General features: G+C 33.5%; 1 protein-coding gene across 11 annotated transcripts in view; it reads right to left on the bottom strand.

Moving 5' to 3' along the window:
• Positions 1-27,417, bottom strand: part of LOC132742280 (basement membrane-specific heparan sulfate proteoglycan core protein-like) — a 171,500-nt gene that overhangs the window by 28,343 nt on the left and 115,740 nt on the right. For 7 of the 11 annotated variants that reach the window (XM_060730642.1, XM_060730638.1, XM_060730645.1 and 4 more), the window contains 25 exons: positions 27,133-27,222; positions 26,444-26,609; positions 25,850-26,034; positions 25,282-25,409; positions 24,153-24,239; positions 23,847-23,982; positions 22,943-23,144; positions 22,171-22,271; positions 20,303-20,480; positions 19,016-19,294; positions 18,372-18,659; positions 17,474-17,619; positions 15,555-15,672; positions 14,900-15,023; positions 13,900-14,057; positions 13,143-13,436; positions 12,402-12,497; positions 10,841-11,020; positions 9,988-10,248; positions 9,388-9,550; positions 8,365-8,462; positions 7,329-7,412; positions 3,739-3,918; positions 2,548-2,571; positions 1,689-1,703 (listed from right to left, as the gene is read on the bottom strand). In XM_060730642.1, the coding sequence (XP_060586625.1) occupies positions 1,689-1,703; positions 2,548-2,571; positions 3,739-3,918; positions 7,329-7,412; positions 8,365-8,462; positions 9,388-9,550; positions 9,988-10,248; positions 10,841-11,020; positions 12,402-12,497; positions 13,143-13,436; positions 13,900-14,057; positions 14,900-15,023; positions 15,555-15,672; positions 17,474-17,619; positions 18,372-18,659; positions 19,016-19,294; positions 20,303-20,480; positions 22,171-22,271; positions 22,943-23,144; positions 23,847-23,982; positions 24,153-24,239; positions 25,282-25,409; positions 25,850-26,034; positions 26,444-26,609; positions 27,133-27,222 (3,781 nt within the window). The remainder of the gene's footprint in view (positions 1-1,688; positions 1,704-2,547; positions 2,572-3,738; positions 3,919-7,328; positions 7,413-8,364; positions 8,463-9,387; positions 9,551-9,987; positions 10,249-10,840; positions 11,021-12,401; positions 12,498-13,142; positions 13,437-13,899; positions 14,058-14,899; positions 15,024-15,554; positions 15,673-17,473; positions 17,620-18,371; positions 18,660-19,015; positions 19,295-20,302; positions 20,481-22,170; positions 22,272-22,942; positions 23,145-23,846; positions 23,983-24,152; positions 24,240-25,281; positions 25,410-25,849; positions 26,035-26,443; positions 26,610-27,132; positions 27,223-27,417) is intronic. The other 4 variants (XM_060730647.1, XM_060730641.1, XM_060730640.1 and 1 more) reach the window with 3 other exon arrangements.

Genomic DNA, 27,417 nt, shown 5'->3' on the forward strand with positions numbered 1-27,417 from the left:
AATGAATTATGACTTTAAAAAAAGTTAAAACTAGTCTAGGTTGTTTCCACTTACATCCATTTTTTGTGTCAACTTAAAATAGTAACCAAAAACTATGTATTTAAATGTTAAAAAAATAAGCTATAGTATTATATCAAACATGGGTTGCTAATGTTATGAACATATATATAAGCAATACATTTGTACAAGAATATACAGTAGCATAGGATTATGGAAGCAAAATTTGCATTTGCAACAGATCATATCTTTTACAGATTATTAATTACAAAATATTTCATTAGATATGTAGCTAAGTTTTAATCAAATATGCATTCTTGCACAACAACTTGTAAACATCTTCAAGCAAGGTAACAAGCATTCATATTGCTATCATATATACATGTTTTACTGCCTTAATAATATAATGTTGTAAAATACTATAATACTTAGTTACTGTGACAGTCACATTAAATTGTTACTATTTTTAGAAAATTATATATGGTTACAATGATGTGTATTCTATTTTTATATTATAATAAGACTATACATCATTTCATTTTGTCAACTTCAGGTTTGAAATCTGATATAATGAACCTGGTTTAGTTTGCATTTGGTATTACTCAATTCTATTTTTTTAAAAAGGCTTTTGATTTAAAAAAAGTTAAATTATTCAGCCGACAGTAGAGTGCGTGTATATAGACTACACAGATCTTAAATAGTCATAAAACACCAGTCATGATGTCCCTATCCAAAGGTTATGAACAAACACTCTACAACTTCACAGGACGACCTTTGTGTCCTTATTTTGTTTATATCTATAGTACACCATTTTTGCTTAAGTCAAACACTGAAAGCCAAACAAACTTAAACCAACTTCCATTGCTTTCTTAAATAGCATTACTTTGACAAGTGCATTGTATAATTATACATCTGTTTAATTAAGATATTATTCATATAAAAAGTATTAGATAATAACATCTCTTTATGTTCAAACACTGCTAAATTGACAAAATGGACTTTTCTAGTTTTCTTTATTTTGGAAATGTTCATTATCAATTTTGGGGATATCAACATGAATATATAATTTAGTAAGCCACCAGTAAAGAGCCTGGTCAAGCTGTTTAGATGTGTAAGCTGGTCTGACTTAATTCTGGTTGGAAGTCTGATGACAATGGCTTAAAGCCTGATGATAGACAATGGCTTAAAGTCTGTTGACAAACAATGGCTTAAAGTCTGGTGGCAATGGCTTAAAGCCTGATGACAGACAATGGCTTAAAGTCTGGTGATCATGGCTTAAAATCTGGCGACAATGGCTTAAAGTCTGGGGACAATGCCCCAAAGTCTGGTGACAATGGCTTAAAGTCTGGTGACAATGGCTTAAAGTATGGTGACAATGGCTTAAAGTCTGGTGACAATGGCTTAAAGTATGGTGGCAATGGCTTGAAGACTGGTGACAATGTCTAAAAGTCTGGTAACAATGGCTTAACAATGGCTTAAAGTCTGATGACAGTTAATTAAAGTCTGGTGACAATGGATTTACGTCTGGTGAAAATGGCTTTAAATCTGGTCACAATGGCTTTAAATCTGGTCACCATGGCTTATAAATATAAGTTCCAGCAACTGCAGGGTTAAACAATGGATGAAAGCAATGCTCTAGACTACAAGAAAACATACAATAGCAGAAGATATTTAGTAAAATGCATACTTACAATACTGATTGTTAACTACATGAAATGCAACATGACAAAAATGGTCATACTGTTGTGTATATATAATATATTATATAAAAAGGCAGAATAATGGTTATATAAGATACATTTTATAGATTCCAGCTGCAAAATGCATAGAAAAGCGATCTAAAGATAAAAAAATGCAAACCCTTAATTAATACAGTAGTAATTCTTTCTTACTTTCATATCTAGAATCCATAGCAAAGTTTTTATATCTTTTTTAAAGGCAATACTTGAGTATATGTATAAGGCAATACTTGAGTATATGTAATGAGGAAGATTACTGAATTGATAAATAATTTTTTCATCTAAACATATTTTGAGTTTTGAGCTCTCATATTAAATAAATTATTTTATCTAGATATGAATTTGTACTGAAAAAATAGCAAGGCATGCTTGTTTTTTTTTTTAAAGCGCTAATTTTATCACATATTTGGTCCTATTTAGAAGGTTGGTACACCTAACAGGCTTTCCTTGAAAACTAACTAGTCCACAAGTGAAGGAATTTAGTGAATAAATAATGATATTTACTTTCACCAACTGTTGAAAAAGAATTTACGTCTTCATAACACCTAATGTGTTTTTTATTTGCAGCTTCCGTAAAAATAGCCACTTTATTAAAACCATTCTTTTTGATTGAAAAAAAAATGTGTGTGAAAGAATAACAATAAACATAATAAATCTATCTCCAAAGCAAAATTGAAGCCTAATTCTGCAATACATCACAAATTTTTAAACATTTTCTGCCATATACATAAGGTCAACCAAGAAAGCATGAAAAAATAAGATTTGATAAATAATAGTATGTAAGCATTTTAGCCTATATTTTCCTATTTACCATTATAGCCTATCCTGTTGTACCCTAGGTTTCAGAAATAAACACATTATATAAATACAAGGAAAAATCGTCCTAAAAGTGTCTTAACACTTAACATGCTTAATATTTTATATGCACTTGTCCAGTTTCCTTTTCTGGATCTGTCAATTATTTGTTTTTGCATGGATGTGCAGGTTGGCCCAGCTTTCTTCTTTTTCAGTTTTTTTAAATTGTACATAACTCCAAGCATGTTTCACATTACACATATACAGGCATATCAAAATAATGTTTTTCATTCACATTTCATGGGTTAAAATATGACAAATTTATTAATTGCTAAATCTTTACTTTTAGAACTAAAAAACCTTTTGTAGTGCGTGGCTACATTCAAGGTTACAAATGTCTATGTTTCAGGGCTGCAAACTTTTATTTTTCAGGACTATGAAACTTTTGAAGTGCTGGGCTACATTCAGGATTACAAAAATTTATATTTCAGGGTTACAAACTCATTTTTCAGAACTATAAAATATTTGTAGTTTAGGCTACTATGCTTTTATGGCTCATTTCTTCAAATTTCAAATACGGGTTCAAAGAATTTTTTTTAAACATAGGGGAAAAAATTCTACATTTTTATGGCAAGACTCTCAGTTCATCAGTTTCAGAAAAGAAAAATAATTCCATTTTGTTTATCTTGGAACTAGATTTTTTTCTCCTTTTTATACAGAATTCATTTAGTCTGTGAAAGAACACTGGTATTTCTTACATATATATAACATATATTTTTGAAACTGACCATTCAGAGAACAGTAATGCTGAATTTAAAATGTTATAGTACAAAGACAAGAGCTATATATGACAAAGTCAGTAATGGCATTAAGTTGCACAATCTATATGTTTAAGATCATGCTTCATTGATGCAATTTTCAAGGCTTATATATTATAATTTATCAGTCATGCAAGAGGGAATAATCAGTTTTCATATTCAATTCAACCATTCATATTATAGGAGATGTAATTATATACATGTTGTTTCACAATCAATATATAAATCCAACTTGTTTCTAACAAGGTTTTTTTTTTACCCACAACATTTCATCAACATCTTTGCAAATTTACTCTATATAAAAAAAGTTTGCTATGATTTAAGAAATAGCCAAAAAAATTCAAAAACCCTTGTTATAAATAATATGGATAAGAAAGACCTTTATTTACCTTTTACATAGAGAATAACTTTAGAGGTGATGGAACCAGCCTCATTTACAGCCCGACAGGTATAGGTACCAGCATCTTCCACTCTAGCCTGAGGAATGATCAAAATACCATCACCAAGAATAGCGTCTGCTGGAAGCGGTCCGTCATCCCTTGACCATGTGATAGTTGGCAGAGGTGTTCCTACAATATTGTATTACCTCTTAACATTGTCAAAGCAAAAATTTGAGGCATTGTAGAGCAATTTAAAAACAAGATTGCATTTGAGAAAAATGCTATGCCACCGCATTAATACAATACTAAATAGTAGTGTAGGAACAGATTTTTTTTTGTTTCTATACAATTTTTAAGATTGTCATAATGCATAGATCCCTGACCTTATATATAATCTAATTCTTATTATCAGATTAGTGGTGAAATCTGTTGTTAACTCAATAAAAGATCAGAGTAGGAATATATCAATGCACGCGAGTCTAGTGAATTTGGTGGTGAAGGTCATATTTCACACAGCCTAAATTTCATGACTACATCAAAGGACAACACAGTAAGACACTTTGTCAAAATCTAGGTCAGCTGAAATCAAAGTTCACTTTACATCTTAATCTGTGCACATGGTTCAAATTTCATAGCTGTACATCAAAGGACAAGAAAGTAGGTCACATCATCAAAATCTAGGTCACCTGATATCAAAGTTCAATTTTACAACTAAAACTGTGCACATGGTCAAAATTTCATTGCTGTACATCAAAGGACAAGAAAGTAGGTCACTGTCCCCTTGGGCAAGGCAAAATTTTGACCCAAGGGTTTAATTCAAAACAATCTTGATACAGGTCCACCAAACAACATTTCAAGTCAAATATCTAAGCTGTAGCTTTCTCCCATTCAGAAAACATTTGTTTTATTTTCTGTTTTTACTATGTGTACATAATGAGAATCACTGCCCCCGGGCAGGGCCAATTTTGACACCAGGGGAAAAATTTGAACAACTTTGGTAGAGGACCTATAGATGATATTATATAGCAAACATCAAAGCTCTATGCCTTGTACCTTCAGACAAAAATATTTTTTATTTTTTTACTATATGTACATAATGAAAATCAATGACCCCCGGGGCGGAACCAATTTTGACCCCAGGGCTATAATTTGAACAATCTTGGTAGAGGTCTACCAGACAATGCCTTATGCAAAATATCTAAGCTCTAGGCCTTTTGGGTCTTTACAAGAAGATTTTTTAAATTTATTCTTATAATTCCTTTTGGTTGCCATGGCAACCAGATTTCTGCATGGAATGAAATTCTTTGAACAACTTTGGAAGCCCTTCACCCAAGGAACAATCCTGCCAAGTTTGGTTGAAATTGGACTAGTGGTTTTTCACAAGAAGATTTTTTAAGTTCACTATATAATCTATATAACACACACACACACAAACAAACACACACAGGTGAATCGCTATATGCCAAAAAAATCAAACGTTTCAATAAGTTTGCCTGAAAGATGTTGAAATCTTTGGCAGAAAGAAAAATTTCAACAAACAGAGGAAATAGAATTTAAATCTTTAAAAAAATCTGGAAACAAAGTGATCCCTCGGACGCACTAATCACAACAAAATAACATGAAAATTGCAGACTCGATTTCATTGAGTCTGTACATGAGGGATAATGAATAAGTGCAACATCCCTCACGCCCACTAGCACCGGCTTAATAGTGCTGGCTTAATAGTGCTGGCATCAATCATCCCAACAGAGAACAAGAGGGCCATGATTGCCCTGAGGTCACTCACCTGTATATAGGCCCCCCCCCCCAATGTTGCAGGGCCAATTTAACCCAAGGGCTTTTATTTATACACAAACTTGGCTCATTGGGCTTTTTAAAAGAAGATTTTTTTGTAGTTTTTACTATACACATATAGTTAAAAACAATGACACGCCGGGCCAGGGCTTTTATTTGAACAAACTTTGTAGACACTTACTAGAAGATGTTTCATGCTTAATATCTAAACTCTAGCTATTTGGATTTTTTCAAAGAAGATTTTAAGTTTTTGCTATATACATATAAAGAAAATCAATGACCCCCGGGGCGGGGCCAATTTTGACCCCAGGTCTTTTATTTGAACAAACTTTGTAGACACTCACTAAAAGATGTTTTATGCTTAATATCTTAACTCTAGCTATTTTGATTTTTTCAAAGAAGATTTTTTAGTTTTTGCTATACACATATAAGGAAAATCAATGAACCCCGGGGCTCGGCCTATTTTGACCCCAGGTCTTTCATTTGAACAAACTTTGTAGACACTCACTGAAAGATGTTTCATGCTTAATATCTAAACTCTAGCTATTTGGGTTTTTTCAAAGAAGATTTTTTAAGTTTTTGCTATACACATATAAGGAAAATCAATGACCCCCGGGGCGGTGCCAATTTTGACCCCAGGGCTTTTATTTGAACAAGCTTGGTAGACACCTATTAGAACATGTTTGATGCTAAATATCTTAGCCATAGCTCTTTGAGTTCTTTAAAAGAAGATTTTTTAAGTTTTTACTATATGCATATAGGGAAAATCAATGACCCCCCGGGGCGGAGCCAATTTTGACCCCAGGGCTTTTATTTGAACAAACTTGGTAGACACTTATTAGAACATGTTTCATGCTAAATATCTTAGCTCTAACTCTTTTGGTTCTTTAAAAGAAGATTTTTTAAGTTTTTACTATATGCATATAGGGAAAATCAATGACCCCCTGGGGCGGGGCCAATTTTGACCCCAGGGCTTTTATTTTAACAAACTTGGTAGACACCTATTAGAACATGTTTGATGCTCAATATCTTAGCCATAGCTCTTTGAGTTCTTTAAAAGAAGATTTTTTAAGTTTTTACTATATGCATATAGGGAAAATCAATGACCCCCCGGGGCGGGGCCAATTTTGACCCCAGGGCTTTTATTTGAACAAACTTGGTAGACACCCATTAGAACATATTTAATGCTAAATATCTTAGCTCTAGCTCTTTGAGTTCTTTAAAAGAAGATTTTTTAAGTTTTTACTATATGCATATAGGGAAAATCAATGACCCCCTGGGGCGGGGCCAATTTTGACCCCAGGGCTTTTATTTGAACAAACTTGGTAGACACTCACTAGAAGATGTTTCATGCCAAATATCTAAGCTCTAGCTCTTATGGTTTTTTAAAAGGAGATATTTAAAGTTTTTTCTTTCGGTTGCCATGGCAACCAGAGTTCTGCATGGAATTAAATTCTTTGAACAATTTTTAAAGGTGACCACCAAAGGAACATTCCTGTGAAGTTTGGATGAAATTGGCTTAGTGGTTTATGAGGAAATGTCATTTAAAGTAAAAGTTTACAGACGGACGCCGGACGGCCGGACGCCGGACGGAAAGCGATCACAAAAGCTCACCCTGTCACTTTGTGACAGGTGAGCTAAAAATATAACAACACTGAAGTGAAGTACAGGGCAACTTTTTACAGTTGCCACACAGCACTTGCACCTGCTCCAAACCTCAATCAGGTTTAAAAAAAAAATAACTGTCTGAATATATGAAAAATACTTTAAAATGAATTTGAAAAAATATATAATGTATGCCATACCTGTAACAATACACTCCATGGAAACCCTGTCTCCGACATTGACGTACTGTGTATCAACATTCTCTCCACGGCCATCATCAATACCTGTAATAATCAAACTTCTTTACTCAATCATTATTTTCATAAAAAGAGGAGTTGACATGGTTAACATTTATGTAACAAATCATACATAAATTTTGCCTGACAGAAGCTGTATCATTTCTATCATAGTAGATGGGAAAACAGGTTCCTGTTACAAAGGCAACAAGTGAATGAAATTACCAGGAAGTAGCTGTTTGGTTAAGAACACATTGGAAGGTAATTTATAGAGGATATTGAATGAGTGTAAATTTTATACAGAATTTATTGAACGAGTTGAATAAAATTATATTATGCGAGCCGCTGTCGAGTCTAATATTATCTTATTCAATGAGTTAAATAAATTCAGTAATAATTTACATGAATATAATATTCTATTTATCACATATCAAAAATAAAGACAGTGTGAAGTGATAAAGAAACATTTTTCATTGATGTGCCTACATAGTATAATGCTAACATTTAGCGCTTCTTAATGCTATGCTTTTATAACACAAATGACGTCACATTAATATATATGCATGGCTGTGTAATACCATTTTTACGGAGTCGCATAATCGACACCGATACGTGATAAACCTGGTTATGAAATACCCAAGAATGAAAGTAAGTGAAACTCTGGAAGAGGTCCAAAATATCTTCCTTGCAAGAGTTTCATAAAAATATATGAAATAACAATGACCATAGAATTCTGTACACAAAATCAAAAGGAAACTAATGGACAAAACCATGCCTATAAAAGAATTAATGAAGAAATGAAACATCTCATTTTTAACATGAAAACCTATTTTAAACATAAAACTTCATTTTAAACATTAAATGTCATTTCAAACATAAAATTTCATTTCAGATAAAAATTTCATTTCAATCATAAAATTTCATTTTAGACATATTTTTTTTTTTTATTTCAACAGAATTTTATTTCTGGGGTTTCAAACATGTAGAAACTATTACATACTGGTAACATGAAGGACAGCATAGTCTCTGGACGAGCCAGCACTGGAAGATGCTGAACAAATATATCTACCAGCATCGGCTTCTTGTACACCATAGATTCTGTAATACATTATAGTCATATAAACACATTGTTAACACACTGGTTGTTATTTTACTCTAACCAAAAGTTTCTAAATGTTCAATGCATACTGTATCAATAATTTATATTACATCCTTGGTTATAAATTTTGGGTTATGAGTATTAATTTTAACATATAATTATTGCGATTCATTTATATATGTATGTAGTGACCAACTGTGCCATTCTTGATAAAAAAATTCAGACAAATCCAACTGTATCTTCTATGCATTTTAAAACACAGTTTAAATAATTATGCTTTTTATCAGGATGATTTGAGCCGCGTCACCACAAAACCAACGTAATGCGTTTGTGACCAGCATGGATCCAGACCAGCCTGCGCATCTGCGCAGTCAAATCAGGATCCATGCTGTTCGCTTACCAACTCTTTTATAAGTAGAGAAACTGATAGCGAACAGCATGGATCCTGATCAGACTGCGCGGATGCGCAGGCTGGTCTGGATCCATGCTGGTCGCAAACGCATTATGTTGGTTTTGTCGTGACGCGGCTCAATTATACTTTTCATCAGGTAGGTTTGATGTTGAGACCTGTGTAGTGATATGGCCACTTTAACTTGTTTATTTTCCCTTACAAAATGTTAATGAAGTCGAAATTTAATCTGAATGGATCTCTCTGGTGTTTACAGTTCTATGCAAATTGGTTCACAGGCTATCAAATTGCTACACTGTGTTAAATGTGGATGACCTGGTTAACACAAAAGAACACATGGTTTTGTTTGTGATACGGTCTGTGAGCAATTTACATAGCAATGAATAGAAAAGGCTGGGCTAAACTTTTCCCTGCTAAAAACTGAAAAGGTACATTATACATGTCAAAATTCAAAATGCTAAAATGAGGAACATCTTATTTTAGCTACAAGCATCCAAAAAAAACAGAAAACTTACGTAAGAACTCCATCCTGTATTTTATGTTGTGAAGGAAGCTGATCTCCTTCTTTTTCCCATCTCACTACTGGGGGAGGACTTCCAGTGACGTCACATTGTAATCTAACAATCCTGTTAACCTCCGTGTACACATCTCGTTGTGCTACCACTATAGATGGGGGAACTGTAACAAAATATTGATATCAAAATATGATAAAAAAAATTTTGTTGAAACCAAAAGTATTGAATAAACAAAAGTCTGTCAGTAACTAAATAGCCTGTTAAGAGTGCAAAAACTACATTTGAGCCATGTCATGACAAAACCAACATAATGGATTTGCGACCAGCATGGATCCAGACCAGCCTGCGCATCCGAGCAGTCTGATCAGGATCCATGCTGTTTGCTTACAAACCCTATAACAAGTTGAGAAACTGATAGCGAACAGCATGGATCCTAATCAGACTACGCGGATATTGGTTTTGTCATGACACGGCTCATTTTTTTTAGATTTGAAACACATTATAGATCAATGTTTTTAAGTCTTAACTTATATATGGTTTAAACCATCATTTGTATCGTAAACAGAATATGCAAAAATTATATCAAATAAAACTCTTTACCTTCGATTTCTACGAGGGCGTATCCATCTTGACTTCCAGAACTGCTTTGGACAACGCATCGGTACCTGCCAGCATCAGCTGCTGTCACTTGACGAATTTCCAGAACGCCATCTCGTTCTGTTGCACTTGGGTTCATCTGAGCACCAATTCTTGACCATTCAATATTAAAAGGTCCGCTACCGGCCCCTGTGCATCGTAACTGTATGGTATCTCCGGCACGACTTGTGATACGCTGTGGTGATATTGTGAGACGTGGCGCAACTGAAACATGAATATCATTAAATGAAATTTTAAATAAATTAACTGAAAATCAATCATACATGTATAATTATGGTAACAAGCACACCACAATAATCAAAACTAATTTCATCAGAGAAAATTCAGATACAAATGTAGTAACATAACACTAGTAATTATTCAATATCTGAAAATTTAAAATTGACTTTTAGCTTATAGAGAGTAAGCTTAGTAACTTAAACTATGTAAGACAGTATAACAAGTTCTATGTAAATAATTCTAAAAAGCACTAGTGATCTAAGGATTGCTAGCTGGGTGGGTTCAAACCCCATCAATGGTTTCCTTAAGCAAAAAGTTTACACTGGTTGCTAAGTACATTGTACTGGTTGGTTTCAGGAATGGATTCATTGGATTGTGTTTATATAAGCTTATAGCTTCCTTCACAATCTAACTAAAATTCTGTATAAAGTTATCCATGTTATTTATATTCATGCAAAAGAAACATTATCTTCATTTACTACATTTGTACATATTTGTATATTAATTACAGTCAAGGACATATTAATATTGTACAATAATCTACTATTAATGAAAATATTCCCAAAACATTACTGACCTGTGATGATAATGAAAACTGAAGCTTCGTAAGATTGTTGTTGAACAGTTGTAGAACAAATGTATTCTCCAGCATACTCCGATCTGAATCTTGGTAGCGTCAACACACCGTTACGTACACTGTGACCTGCAGGCAGTCGACCTTCACGACGTCGCCAACGTATTACTGGGTTTCTCAAATCTATAAAATATTTACATAAATACCGTAGTTCTTTCCTTTTAATAACAATGATAAAATCGAATAACCAAAAATTGATGCCAACAATGAAAGGAAAAGCAGACCATTAAAAATCAAATAATAGAAATCTTTCACCTTAAACTTACAATATATTACACATATTCATAACCTTTATCATACAATATTTGATTTATAAACAACTAAATCAAGGGAAGGAGAGAATACACATCAAACATCAGGATGGTTTATAACTGGTTTATTCTAGGATCTACCGGTTTCGGTCTTTCAAGACCTTCATCAGGATATATTTCAAAGAAAAATGATTACTGAAGTACTAAAAATGCGGCTACAGAATGTGACGTATGTTACTATAAATAGACATATAAATGAGTTTATCTGGGCTAAGTGCCAAGTTTTTCTGGGCAAAGTGCCAAGTTATTTTTCCATATAAAATAGATAACCACAGATCATATCTATGTCAATGACCATTTTACAGCATGGTTTAAGTGTTCATATTAACCTTAATGATTGTTTTGCATAAATGTAGTTCTAACTTTGTAGTCTTAGGTTGATTTAATATAGTTACTGAGGAAAAATTAGTTGGTTTCAGTATTAACAAACTACAATTCTTCATTGTTATGAGTAAATATGTAGACGTTAATTGGGATTTCCTGTGGATGATTGCTTTATGTAATTTTTGTAACAAATGTACATGTATAACTTAAATTCTGGTACGATATTTTAGCTGTTGGTTCTTTCAATCTCAAGTATAAATGGGTTTTGAAGAGCTTTGATTAGTATAAAGTATCTGTAATCTTCTTAAATAGTTAATTGTCTTACAAAAAGTGTTCAATTAGTGTAAGAATATATCCAGGGTGAATTTCTATTTAAGGCCATGTGGGAGGAATCCATATCCTCTCGAAAATGAGGCCCAATTATTTACAATTTTCTGCAAGATTTTACGGTTTATATAAATATTTTACTATCTATGATATTTTTCCAAGAGTTATGTGGATGAAATCATTGTTCTGGACTTTTTTTCTTGTTATTAAGTTCTTTTTCCACATTGAGTGTAATCTTTGCTATATCGGTGATGAGATTAATTTGGTCTTGTGATGTGATTTTATTTAAATCTGTGTTGACAGTTTCCATTTCTTTTATGATTATTTCCTTTCTGTTCTTCCAATACTGTAATAAAATTGAGCATAATCTTAGACCGAACGTAATGTGAGCTTCTTCCCATTCAATTTGTAATAATGAGTTGATGACCGGTACTTGGGGTGTAAGGTTGACTCGTAGAGATTTCGGGATTGTTTTTGTGTTAATACATCTCTCTAAGTATTTAATATGGTTTGATTTATTCAAACAAAAAGAAGCAAAATACCATTGGCAGAGCAGATAAGTTCTACACTTTGTCCCTCAACCACTGACAATGTGCTTGGACCACCAATAGACACTCCCCTGCCTTCCCCTTCACGTACTGAAAAAGGGAGATAATCATTTATATAACATGTTTTTATTGGCACTAAACAATTGTTCCTGGACTCTGGAACAGTAAAACATCTATAATTTATCTCATATAAATTACAACTCTCTTCATTTACTCATTTGAAACAACAGCAATAGACTTATTTTTGTCAGCAAAAACCATCTGGCCTAATACTGTATAAGTGCTTTATTTTCAGCGTGGAAATATTTGCGATGTTTGCCAATCAACACAATTGAGTCAGCAAAAGTTACATCAACTTAATTAAAGTCTTTGGTTGCCAATTTACCTTTACACCAGTTACTATGTAAAAGGTCCATTTTTTGACATTCACAAACTTTATGTGATGTAAAAATATTCACTTATACAGTATTGTTTTGTACTGAAAGGACTACAAGAAAACAGATTCAAACAAAACTAATCTGACTAACTTTATATATCATTTAGTAATTATTTAACTATACGCAATTGTTAAACGTACAGGCTTGAAATTAATGCATCAGTTAAACTTTTTCCATTAACATATCATGTGTTTGTATTGGAAGCCTTTCACTCTAGCACATCACGTCATCCAGTAAATCACAACCAGAGTAAACACTTTAATGAATTATATAAATGGATAAGTAATAGTTTACATACCAACAAGCTGAACTCTATCTTCCGTTCGTCCACCTGTATTTGAAGCTACACAAGTATATGTTCCCTGATCGTCCCTTTCTACACTTGCAATATCAACAATTGCAGTGCCTGCAAAGGAACGTTCCGGGGTGGATGGGTCAACTTCAAGGGGAACATCACCACGGCCACGTCGTACTGGTTCTATCCAGTATACAGATGGAATAGGGTCGCCGTCTGCTGTACATTCAAGTGTAACACGCTGACCAATCAGAGCGTACACTGTTTTACTAGGCTGGATAGTTATTGTGGGTGGACCTAAAAACAAACATATTGTGCAAATATTTGTTATTTTTGTTTAAATTAGTTATACAAATATGTTTAATTTTGGATATCTCCCTCCAAGGGATCAGGAAGGTTTTATGAACATCCTTAACCAAACAAAGTTGGTTTTTCCATTTTCACAGATACAATGTTTGGGAACATGGCTACATACATGTTTACAAACAGATTCAATCAAACATGGTCTATGTTTTACCTAAAGTTTTTTTCTTCACTATCTTCAAGACTGCTTTCTTAAGCAAGGAATATGTATTTTGGAGTATTGTTTGTAATTTACTAGTGCAGTGTTTGAACTTTATCAAACAGTGTTTGTATGAACTAAATCGGTTTTTATATTGCCAATAACTAAATTTATTTGTCCTTTGAATGTAGCCTTTGTCTTGTTGATCTTTAGTCTTGTTTTTTTTACTGTAAAATGATTTCTCTGGATGAAACCTACCTTCTACAATAAGTGTTGCAGTAGCTGTGGTTGATCCCATCTCATTCTCTGCTGTACAAATATAACCACCTTGTTCAGCTTGGCTTACTTGTTTAAACATGATTACACCATTGTCCATTGTCTCCACTTTGTCTGCTGGCATAGGGGTGCCTCCAACTCTATAATATACATACAAATATAGTTAAAATATATGTCTGCCTGGGTTTTAACATGCAATAACATTGATAATATCATTTGGTGACTTTCTCCAGGTGAACAAGTAGAGCAACATCATGGAATAACTACCTGCATTATGTCAGCCTAAAGAAGCCATGGAAATAGAACCTCAAAACCTTTTATAAGGTTCAGCCTCATCAGTCATCTAACAGCTCATGTCTCTATAACAGCTTAGTCAGGTCTATATAACGGCTTAGTCAGGTCTATATAACGGCTTAGTCAGGTATATATAACGGCTTAGTCAGGTCTATATAACGGCTTAGTCAGGTCTATATAACAGCTTAGTCAGGTCTATATAACAGCTTAGTCAGGTCTATATAACAGCTTAGTCAGGTCTATATAACAGCTTAGTCAGGTCTATATAACAGCTTAGTCAGGTCTATATAACAGCTTAGTCAGGTCTATATAACAGCTTAGTCAGGTCTATATAACAGCTTAGTCAGGTCTATATGACAGCTTAGTCAGGTCTATATTACAGATCAGGTTATATAACAGATTGTGTTATATAACAGTTCATGTAATATAACAATCCAGGTTATATAACTGCTCAGGTTATATAACCTTACAACCATTTGTACTGGGCCATATAACCTGTTGAAATGTTTTATACCTATTCAGAATAAGACTCAATACTTTAAAGATATATATCTTTTTATATCATTCAATTAAATCTTATAATGTAGCATGCCAATCATTTTCTTTTAATATTAATTGTACCTTACAAAAGTTTGTAATAAGCATGACAGTAGTGTCCCTTATATAAAGCTGTCCAATAAAGTATTACCTGGACCATGAGATTCTTGGTGGCGGATCACCATCCATAACTCTACACTGGAACAATGCACTGCTACCTACAGCCACACGCTGAGTTGTGTTAGGATAAAGGTCAATCTTTGGCCTCATGCGTCCTGTAACATAGTTACCATTTTAATATATTATTCTAGTTTAAGTTTGATTGTGATGAAGTCCTTGAGACTGTATCAATCATTTTTCAACATGGATGTGAGGGAAAGGTTACTATGAAGACAATAGCAATAACTTAGCCACAAAAGCTTTAACTACTCTAGTTGAGTTCATGAAATGAAAACTTCAAAAGAAATCCCATTTTGTAAATCACTACCATAATTGAGCAAAAAAACACAAAAACAACAACCAAAAACAGTGGTTAGTTTATAAGATGTTATTAAAACATATATTTAGTTCTTGATGTTAACATAGTAGATTATTTAGAGTAAATCACTATTCAAATCGTGCAAACTGGACAGTTTCTTTATGAAAAATCAAACCAATTGGTTGTAAAAATTAAATCAATAACTGTTTTAGTAAAAGATAAAATCTTAAAACCAAAAACTGATTTTTTTTTCCAAAAGTTAACTTTCACTTATCTTGAAATATATAAATTTCAATGACAAGGAAAAGTATGCTTCTAGCTAACTTACTTTCTACTTCAACAACAGTCCAATCTTGGTCTAAACCAGCGGCATTTTCGGCACGGCACACATAAATACCTCGGTCAGCCATCGTTGCCTGGGTGATTCTAAGCACATTACCATTAACCTGTAAATAGCATAGTAAATAGTCTTATAGTATAGTATAGTAAATAAGCTTATATTTCACAACTGATAAATTCAATTCCATGTAAAAAGTCAGAAGTTCAAAAAACAAGAATGTCGAACGACACATATAACCCCCTTTCTAGCCATTGACTCACATAATTGGTAATTTTATTAAAGAAACTTGCCAAAAATGGGTACATGGAAGTGTTCAATTATGGAAAAATCAACGGAAACCATTTTGACATTTAAGGCCCATGTGACATTGACCTTTGACCTAATGACCCCTAAATCAATAGAGGTCATCTAATACTTATGACCAATAACTAGGTGAAATATGAAGACTTTGTGATGAATACTTTTCAAGATAATCAGCGGAAACCCTTTTGACATTTAAGGCCCCTGTGACCTTGACCTTTGACCCCAAAATCAATAGGGGTCATCTACTAGTGATGACCAATCACAATGTGAAATATGAAGACTTTGTGATAAATACTTTTCAAGATAATCAACGGAAACCATTTTGACATTTAAGGCCCATGTGACATTGACCTTTGACCTAATGACCCCTAAATCAATAGAGGTCATCTAATACTTATGACCAATAACTAGGTGAAATATGAAGACTTTGTGATGAATACTTTTCAAGATAATCAGCGGAAACCCTTTTGACATTTAAGGCCCCTGTGACCTTGACCTTTGACCTAGTGACCCCAAAATCAATAGGGGTCATCTACTAGTGATGACCAATCACAATGTGAAATATGAAGACTTTGTGATGAATACTTTTCAAGATAATCAGCGGAAACCATTTTGACATTTAAAGCCCCTGTGACCTTGACCTTTGACCTAGTGACCCCAAAATCAATAGGGGTCATCTACTAGTGATGACCAATCACTGTGTGAAATATGAAGACTTTTGTGATACATACTTTTCAAGATAATCAGTGGAAACCATTTTGACATTTAAGGTCCCTGTGACCTTGACCTTTGACCTAGTGACCCGAAAATCAATAGGGGTCATCTACTAGTGATGACCACTCACTGTGTGAAATATGAAGACTTTGTGATACATACTTTTTAAGATAATCAGCGGAAACCATTTTGCCATTTAAGGTCCCTGTGACCTTGACCTTTGACCTAGTGACCCCAAAATCAATAGGGGTCATCTACTAGTTATGACCAATCACTATGTAAAATATGAAGACTTTGTGATAAATACTTTTCAAGATAATCAGCGGAAACCATGTGGTCTACCGACGGACAGACCGACGGACAGACCGACAGACAGACAGACCGACATTAGCAAAACAATATACCCCCTCTTCTTCGAAGGGGGGCATAAAAAATATTTCAAAAAGTTATTCATGTTGTACATGCAATCATGCCTTGCATTTTTTTTTTCAGCTAGTCCAGACTTTGTAGTAAATACATTTGTTAAAAGAATCAGTGATGCAATGAAGGGTGTTCTTTTTCTTTTTTTTTTTTTTTTTTTTTTTTGGTTAGGGTTAGTAGAAACACCAATATTCTAATCCGTAAGCTAGTTTAACAACTTCCTCTCATAAAAGAATCCAAGGCCTTGGCGGGATTTGAACCTACATCAGTAAGAGGCAAGCGGTTTGAAGTCAATGACCTAAGGCACTCTGTGTCCGAAGAAAAACTGAATAAATGTAACTACTTTCAATGACATCATTATTTATATCATTCTTTTTAAGAACCTAGTTTCTAATTTTTAACACCTTAAACAACATTTCATATTTCAAATTTGACACTGACCAATGAAAGATATCATAAAATTATCATACCTGGTGATTGGATGACAGGTCTTCCCTAGACTTGAGCCATGTAATCTTTGGTTCTGGTTTTCCTGTCACTGTACAACGCAGAGTACCAGTGGTTCCCATTGGAATAGTTATCTTTTCTTGTTCCAGGCTTACAGTAGGAGGAACATCTAACAAAACAAATTAGACCAGAAGTGTATTTAAAATGGTGTGAAGGGAAATTTCAGATCATTGCTCACTCCATTTTTCGGAATTATATATCATTTTCATCATGCATAATAACCTTATTTAAAAATGAAAAATGTTTTAATCCTTTTAACTCAAATTGGGGCTAAGAATAAAACCAATATCAATTTTCAATTTAATTCTGATAATTATATTTCTTTATTGTTCTTTTTTTTTCATCTTTTTCAATTTAAGTGCCGCCAAAGCTGTGCTTTACTGGTGGAGGAAGACCTCAGGTGCTCTTCTGTACATTATTTCAGGCACAAACGGGCACCTGAGTAGAACCACTGACGTTCTGTAAGCTAACTGGATAGCTTCCTCACATGAAAGAATCACAAGTCCCTGTAAGGATTCAAACCCAAAGCGGTGAGGGGCAAGTGGTTTGGAGTCAACGACCCAAAGCATTCAACCATGGACACCCCTTAACGTTATTCAAACAATTGTTAAAAGCCAATATATTGTTATATACAGAAGATATATATATTTGACAAGAATCCAAATCACCAATTCAACCAGAAGCATTTTAAAACGGAAATGTAATGAAACTCTAATGCACATTAAACAGCTATTAATAGGTTGTTATAATCTATTTAGCTAATTCTAACAACTGATGAAAGCAAAAAAATGTATATACATAAGATAAACACTTCTTTTAAATAAAATCAACCATGAAAAGAATATTAAGACAATAACATACTTTCTTCCTCAATCTGCACATCAAGAACGGCTACTGCTGTACCAACACGTCCACTTTCCCTGTCTGTTCCGGTACAAACATAGTTACCAGCATAGCTTGGTTGAACATTCGGAATTGTCAGGATACCGTTATCTTGTGATGATCCGGAAGGTAGTCCACTAGACCGAGACCAGAATAACGTAACTCTACCGGTCGCATCTTCCGTGTAACATTCAAGACGAGCAGTTTCTCCGATGATACTTACGTACTTAGTCTGTCTTACAATGATTGTAATCTCTGGTCTCTCAACTGCAAAAATGTAAGATATGATAAACTGTATAATAGTGAAATGTGTTTTATCAATAATTCAGTAATTACAAAACAATAATATATAACAAGAGTAAGAACATATGGCCCTACATGCCTAAAAGTTACCTTGCTTACAGTATAATTTTTTATTTCATACACTTATTCATTTACATAATGGATTCAACAGTAATCTTAATTGTTTAATTGAAATACTCAATTTTCAAATTGTAATGATACTTCAGTCTTTCATATTTTTAGGTAAAGTATGATCATGGTTGTATACTAACAAACATATTCAGTTTTCATTAACAAAACATTATATTCTTCTATTTGCAATAAAAACATACACATTTTACCTCTTGTTACATAAAGAATTGTCCTGAGTTCTGTCGTGCCAAGGTCATTTGTAGCTTTACAGTAATAATCTGACTCGTCCTCTTGTCTTACACGAGGAATTGTGAAAACTCCATCACTCGTGATTGTGGCCTCTGGGTTCATCTCTCTGTTGTTTCCACGGTACCATTCTATCCTAGGAGCCGGTTCTCCGGTTGCAATACAAGTGAAACGCACCCGAGAGCCTTCGTCGACTTTCTGGTATCTTGGTTCAATTCTTACAGTTGGCGCTTTATCTTCTCCTATATTAAAACAAAGATATCAATACAAAACTGACATGATTATGACCTTACCTTAAAATATATATGAGCCATGCCATGACAAAACCAACATAGTGGGTTTGCGACCAGCATGGATCCAGACCAGCCTGCGCATCTGCGCAGTCTGATCAGAATCCATGTTGTTCGCTATCAGAATCCATGTTGTTCGCTATCAGTTTCTCAACTTGTAATAGATTAGGTAAGCGAACAGCATGGATCCTGATCAGACTGCGCTGGTCGCAAACCCATTATGTTTGTTTTGTCATGACGGGGCTCATATATATCAGACATGACTTTTGAATCTATATCCCTCAAATTTAAACTTAACTCCAAATATTCAAATCTCACTAGTTCCAACAAATATAACTCGTAATAATTTTCACCTTGACTTTTTGTTTTTACACCTCGACTCTATATTTAACATGTATTTCTATACTCCTAATTTTTCATTCTTATTCCATGAACATTTCTGAGTTTTCACAAATTCAATCCTTACTTCCCAATCTTAAACATGATTCAATGCCAATGTCAGAATTTAAACATAATTATGTAGCCCATACCCATCAAATTTCAATTCTAGTGCTAATTCAAATTTCAATCTCAGACATTCTCTTTTGTGTAATATATTGTCCTGATATACATGAAAACTAACTAAATTACCATCTTTATATTCCAGGAGTATAATATTAGAAATAAAGATTTTTCACAGTTTATATGGCCCTATATAAATGGCTGTTGCATATATATAACCAGAATCACAAGCAACCATTTATATACACAGTCATGTAACCTATCAATATTTCTTATAAAAAAAACTTATAAAACAGTTAACTTCCTTCATTTATAAAAAAAAAATGAAATGACTTCATGAACTGACAGTAGCGTGTATATAGTTAATATAGTACATAGTTTATATAGTACATAGTTTATATAAATGTCATAATTATCCAATGAAAAGCGACATTATAAATGTGAAGTATTATACTATACCTTCAGACACAATGAGAACAGCTACAGCTTCATCAATAAAGTTCATGTCGGATCCCATACACACATAGTTTCCAGCATCACTCCTCTGAACATTTGGTATCACTAAAACACCATTCTGATCTATTGCCTTGGCTGGCATTTGGCCTCCTTGTTTATTCCATGACAGAATGTATGTCATCTGACAAATGAAAAAATTGATTCGTGAAAAAATGTTAAGTTATTTCCGAAAAACAAATCATCACAAATTATGGGATATCTGAAAATAGGACACCAATTCTTAAAAGAATGCTTCTAAAAATGTACAAAGTTATGACAAAATGTAGGCCAAAATTGAACAATGAAAGTAACCATAAATTTCAAGCTAAAATGCATCACCAAAGTAATGCCAAAAGCAAATACATCTAAAACAACTGTTCAAACAGTAACATTTCATTACATTCAGTATCTGCAAAATAAATTGATATAAAATTCTCTGAGCATGACCTTTAACTCAATTCATGCAGATGACCTTTAACTCAATTTATGCAGATGACTTTTAACTCAATTTATGCAGATGACCTTTAACCCAATTTATGCAGATGACCTTTAACTCAATTCATGATGATGACCTTTAACTCAATATATGCAGATGACCTTTAACTCAATTCATGCAGATGATCTTTAATTCAATTTATGCAGATGACCTTTAACTCAATTTATGCAGATGACTTTTAACTCAATTTATGCAGATGACTTTTAACTCAATTTATGCAGATGACTTTTAACTCAATTTATGCAGATGACTTTTAACTCAATTTATGCAGATGACCTTTAACTCAATTCATGATGATGACCTTTAACTCAATTTATGCAGATGATCTTTAACTCAATTTATTTTCAGATGAACTTTAACTCAATTTATGCAGATGACCTTTAACTCAATTTATGCAGATGACCTTTAACTCAATTTATGCAGATGACTTTTAACTCAATTTATGCAGATGACTTTTAACTCAATTTATGCAGATGACCTTTAACTCAATTCATGATGATGACCTTTAACTCAATTTATGCAGATGATCTTTAACTCAATTTATTTTCAGATGACCTTTAACTCAATTTATGCAGATGACTTTTAACTCAATTTATGCAGATGACCTTTAACTCAATTTATGCAGATGACCTTTAACTCAATTCATGATGATGACCTTTAACTCAATTTATGCAGATGATCTTTAACTCAATTTATGCAGATGACTTTTAACTCAATTTATGCAGATGACCTTTAACCCAATTTATGCAGATGACCTTTAACTCAATTCATGATGATGACCTTTAACTCAATTCATGATGATGACCTTTAACTCAATTCATGCAGATGACCTTTAATTCAATTTATGCAGATGACCTTTTAACTCAATTTATGCAGATGACTTTTAACTCAATTTATGCAGATGACCTTTAACTCAATTTATGCAGATGACTTTTAACTCAATTTATGCAGATGACTTTTAACTCAATTTATGCAGATTACCTTTAACACAATTCATGATGATGACCTTTAACTCAATTTATGCAGATGATCTTTAACTCAATTTATGCAGATGACCTTTAACTCAATTTATGCAGATGACTTTTAACTCAATTTATGCAGATGACCTTTAACTCAATTTATGCAGATGACTTTTAACTCAATTTATGCAGACGACTTTTAACTCAATTCATGATGATGACCTTTAACTCAATTTATGCAGATGATCTTTAACTCAATTTATGCAGATGACCTTTAACTCAATTTATGCAGATGACCTTTAACTCAATTTATGCAGATGACCTTTAGCTCAATTTAGAGAGATATCACTATAGAAATGCTTTAAAACTTGACTAACCTCTCTAGTTTGTCCAACTATGGTACATACAAATCTAGCAGACCTTCCTTCTTCTATCTCTAGACGTGTTTTATCAATTCTGACTTGGAGAGATGGACGTCCTGAAAGTAAAATATTCCATATAGTTTTTATAACATTTTTCTAGGATAAAACGATGCAGATATAGATTAGGTTATATGGCAAACTACCAACTGAATAAAATCTTAGACTAAAAATATTTCTTCATTGAGTCTTCATAAATTTTACCTCCCATAATAATTTCTTTGTATGGAGAACAAATTGTCTATAAGGGCATTAACTTAAGTTTTTATATACATGTAGAGTCATAGGCAGAATGAAGGCTGTGTCATAGAATTTCTTTGATATTTTGTTTGTTTTTATGGCGCGCAAACACCATATAGGTCGTATGGCACCAAAACAGGAAAGATGATTTTGGCTAGCCTCGGGTTTTACAAAATAAAGCAACACCAGGGGCAAAACCACTTCACCTGCTGGAGCTAAGAGAAACACAGACTCCAGTAATTTGAACCCATTTATTTGCCTCTTATGATCAAGCAGGGATAAATGGTGGTTGCGGAACACAAGGGGGTAAAATTTCTTTCAATTTTCCTACAAATGCATGTAATAGACTGATCTTTATCCACATTTGTATAGCAACTGATGTCAATAAAACGCCCAAAACAGCTTTTTCCTTGCCTGACATCTGCCTTCCATGTTTAAGGTATAATCAAGCTAGATTTTATTGATTTGTACCTCTAAGCTTTTGACTTACCAGAAATGACGATAAGTTCAACCTCCCGTCTTGTAACACCGTATCTGTTTGTAGCAGTACATATGTATCTGCCAGTATCATCTCTCTCTAGATTTCGGATAGTAAGAGAATATCTGGGACTGACCGTCGATCTGTCTGGTAATTGTCTACTGTCCAGTCGGCTCCATACAACATTAAATGGTCCCTCACCGGTCACTTGACACTGAAAAATCAAACAAAATACACTTCATATCAACATTCTAAAAACATGTTTCTTTTCAGTAAAAATAACTCAGTTAAACACAGTAACAGGGACTTTGAGGCATCCATTAGGAGAGAAAACCCCTTCTTTCATTACTTCAAGCATGATCAGTAAAATTTACTCAGTTTAACACAGTTACAGGAACTTTGAGGCATTAATAAGGACAGAAAGCTCCTAGGTGACCCCTTCTTTCATTATTTCCAGCATGATCAGGCATCTGAATGTAGCCATAAACCTTCTACAATTTCATAGCTTCGCCATATCAAACAGTTCATCTTTCCTGGCTAAATTAGAACTTATATACTGATCAGGACCAACTGATTTAAAATCAGAATTCTTAATACATTTGCCCCACATCCAATCCTACTTGCATGCTGTCCTTTCTTCACATTTCAACCAAAACAGTCCAAACATGTATTATTTTGGAAATACTGCATGCTTAGAAGATTATTAATAAACTATTTTGATAGCAAATATGGCATGGACTTAACAGTTTGACAAGTTAAGTTAATTTTCCTAGAAAATCTCAAACTGTCTTTCTATAAAGGTGTAAATGAAGGTAGACTGTCTTATCATACAAAGGCTTAACAACAAAAAGACGTCACTAAATCAAATAATGACAACAAGTACCAAGAAATATATTATCACAATGTATCAGTTTACCTGATAAACAACAGTAGAGCCCAATGGTTCCTCCACTCTGACAGGGGATACATTAACACCTGGGCGCAAGTCTGTGTCCTGGCGTCTACAAGAACCTCCTGGCTGGGTAGGATCTCCAACATAGCCTTCATCACAACTAACAAAACAAAAATTATAATTAGCTATATATTTAGTATTTTGTTATTTTCAAACAATTCAGAACATAAAAATTCACAAGGAAACAAATTATTGAAATAGCAAATTATCATATATAAGAAATATCCTGCTAAAAAAAGAAAGATTAACGAAAGAAAACAGTGTACTTACACTTCACATTGTCTTCCGCTATATCCTGTTGGACATCTGTCACAGGTGACTTGATTATCCTCTGCCAGGTAACATGTTCGTGAAAACCTGAAATAATTGCACATTTCTACATCAACTAACCAACAGCAAAGATAGGAAAATCTCACATATATTTATTTACCAGAAAAATAACTAAAAATCCATATTCATTAAATGTTCCATTTCTTTCAACTCCTTAAACAATTTTTTAGTTGTGGTTCTGACAAGAAAAGTAAGATAGGCATCAATAACATTTAATGCCTTAGAAATGTTGTAAGAATGCATGAACAACAGTTTTACTTAGTGCCTTGAAGATTTCGTAAATGGATATGGACAACAGTAATCCCTACAGGTTTGGAGATATTGAAAGGGGGCACTGACAACAGTTCTACTTACTGGTTTGGAGACATTGTAAAGGACATGGACAACAGTTTTACTTATTGGTTTGGAGATATTATAAGAAGGCATAGACAACAGTTTTACTTACTGGTCTGGAGATATTATAAGAGGGCATAGACAACAGTTTTACTTACTGTTTTTGAGATATTATAAGAGGGCATAGACAACAGTTTTACTTACTGGTCTGGAGATATCATAACAGGGCATAGACAAGAGTTTTACTTACTGGTTTGGAGATATCGTAAGGGGGCATGGACAATAGTTTTACTTACTGGTTTGAAGATATTATAAAAGGGCATGGACAACAGTTTTACTTACTGGTTTGGAGATATCGTAAGGGGGCATGGACAACAGTTTTACTTATTGGTTTGGAGATATTGTAAGAGAGCATGGACAACAGTTTTACTTACTGGTCTGGAGATATTATAAGAAGGCATAGACAACAGTTTTACTTACTGGTTTGGAGATATTGTAAGAGAGCATGGACAACAGTTTTACTTACTGGTCTGGAGATATTATAAGAAGGCATAGACAACAGTTTTACTTATTGGTTTGGAGATATTGTAAGAGAGCATGGACAACAGTTTTACTTACTGGTCTGGACAACAGTTTTACTTACTGGTTTGGAGATATGGTAAGGGGGCATGGACAACAGTTTTACTAACTGGTATGGACAACATTATAAGAGAGCATGGACAACAGTTTTACTTACTGGTTTGGAGATATTGTAAGGGGGCATGGACAAGCACGACAATCATTGGGAGTGCCTGATGTAGCATCACCATAGAAACCAGTGGCACATCTCTCACAACGATCACCTTCTGTGTTATGTTGACATCCCTGAAACATTAACAATATAGAAAACAATGATATATCTTTTGTTTCTCTTCTTTAGGGTTTACTTTAAAGTCAGACAGAAAGACAGACAGACAAGTCATATGACAACTTTAAAGGTTTCCTTGTTTGGAATAACCTTGAGTGCTCCCTAAATGCATTATTTTTTGGCAAGCAAATGCTTAATAAGAGTAAGCAAACTCTCTTTAGGTTTTAAGATTTAAAACCCTACCAGACAGGTTTTACAATTAACTTAGAATTTTGTTTTATGCATATATAACAATAAATCAATCTTTGCAAATCATCTATTAAATCTACTGAGTGCATTTATCTAAAAGGTTTTTAAATGGTACAAAATTAAATATATTTCAAAATGTATGAACTCTGCAATGTAAGTCTAACAAATTCCAATTAAAATCAAATGCATCAGTTAAAAAAATGTTTACCAGACATCGTCCAGAATCTGGGTCACATGATGTAGCATGTCCATTACAGTTACATCTTACACAACGTCCAACACCGCCTCTTCCGTCAGATACCCTGAGATAACCATCAGCACATCGCTGACATGAGAGTCCAGTATAACCTTCTGGACAGCGACAGTCCTCTACCATTGGTGCACCACCAAGATCTATGAAAGTATTACGTAAATTTTTTATTGGTTATCTTCAAAAATACATCTCATCATAATAAAGGAGAATCTGAAAGTATCTGTTTGTAACCTTATAACTTGTAAAACAAAGGTCATATTGCATATTTCCAGATGTACTGGTGGAGGAAGACCTTAAGTGCACATCTATGAAATATTTCAGGCACAAAAGGGCACCTGATTAGAACTACAGACATTGCCGTAAGCTAGCTGGATAGCTTCCTCACATGAAAGAATCCGATATTCTTGGCAGAATTTGAACCAACTGCGGTGAGGAGCAAGTGGTTTTGAACTTAGATGTTATATAGTTACATCCCAGCTTCACAGGTGTAAGAAACTGTTTAGGTTTTAAAATAACATTCTGTTATCAATATATAGTACAGGTACTAACTGGTTGGTGAGGCAACAGCTGTGTCCATACTGACATCTCTCAGAGTGACCGAGGCCATTTTCTGATGATATGTGGCACGGATCAATATTCCAGCAATATCTGACAATATTGTCATGAAAGTTTCTCTTGTTGGTGCGGTATTACTTCTTAGGTCGTTAAATGAGCTCTGAAAAAAAAAGACACAAAATTGATACTTCATGGTAAGTTTATTTGTCTGCTTCTGTTATATGTATCAGGAGTAAAAAAACAATCCCTGTGACAGAATAATAGACTTCCTTTTAAACACTTCTTCCATTTAAACATTCTTACACATTCTAAAACATTTCTAAACTAAAATCATTGTAAAATCCACTTATGAAATAGAAAACACATTTCTACCTGAAATAATACTTAAACATGCAGTTATGACCATACATGTAGGTGCATAAAGGATTTCATTTTAAGAAATTTTTTGATTTCTTCATGATAAAACTTTAAATCGAAATATCTTATACATCATACAAGTACACTGTGGTATGGAAAACAAGCAATCTAAATCTAGAAAATGATAATAATACAATTATTCTAATATTTAAAATCATTGACTTTAAAAATATATAAATATTTGGAATGACAATTTAAAAAATAAAGATGAGGCAGTGTCTGAGACAAGACATAAACATTGAATGATACAATATAGAGAACCTCACCTCTCTCAGCAAGATTTCGTAAGTCTGTGTTCTACCCTCCTGTAATCCTGGCTCAAACAAGTTGTACAGTCTCAGGGCTTGTCCGGTACTCTGCAAATTATATACAAAATATTATCATAAACTCCTGTCAGGAAACTTCGTTAAAACATACATTTAAAATCTTGTAAGTCATCTTATAAAATAATGAGGGTACCTTAACAAGGGAACTTTTCAGGTATATTTTTGGCAATTTGTAAAATCTAGAATTTACACAGACAAATTTTCATTAAAATTTACAGAAAACAG

Source organism: Ruditapes philippinarum, unplaced genomic scaffold, assembly GCF_026571515.1.
Source record: "Ruditapes philippinarum isolate M1 unplaced genomic scaffold, ASM2657151v2 ctg2745_1_1_1_1, whole genome shotgun sequence".
Taxonomy (NCBI): Eukaryota; Metazoa; Mollusca; class Bivalvia; order Venerida; family Veneridae; genus Ruditapes; species Ruditapes philippinarum.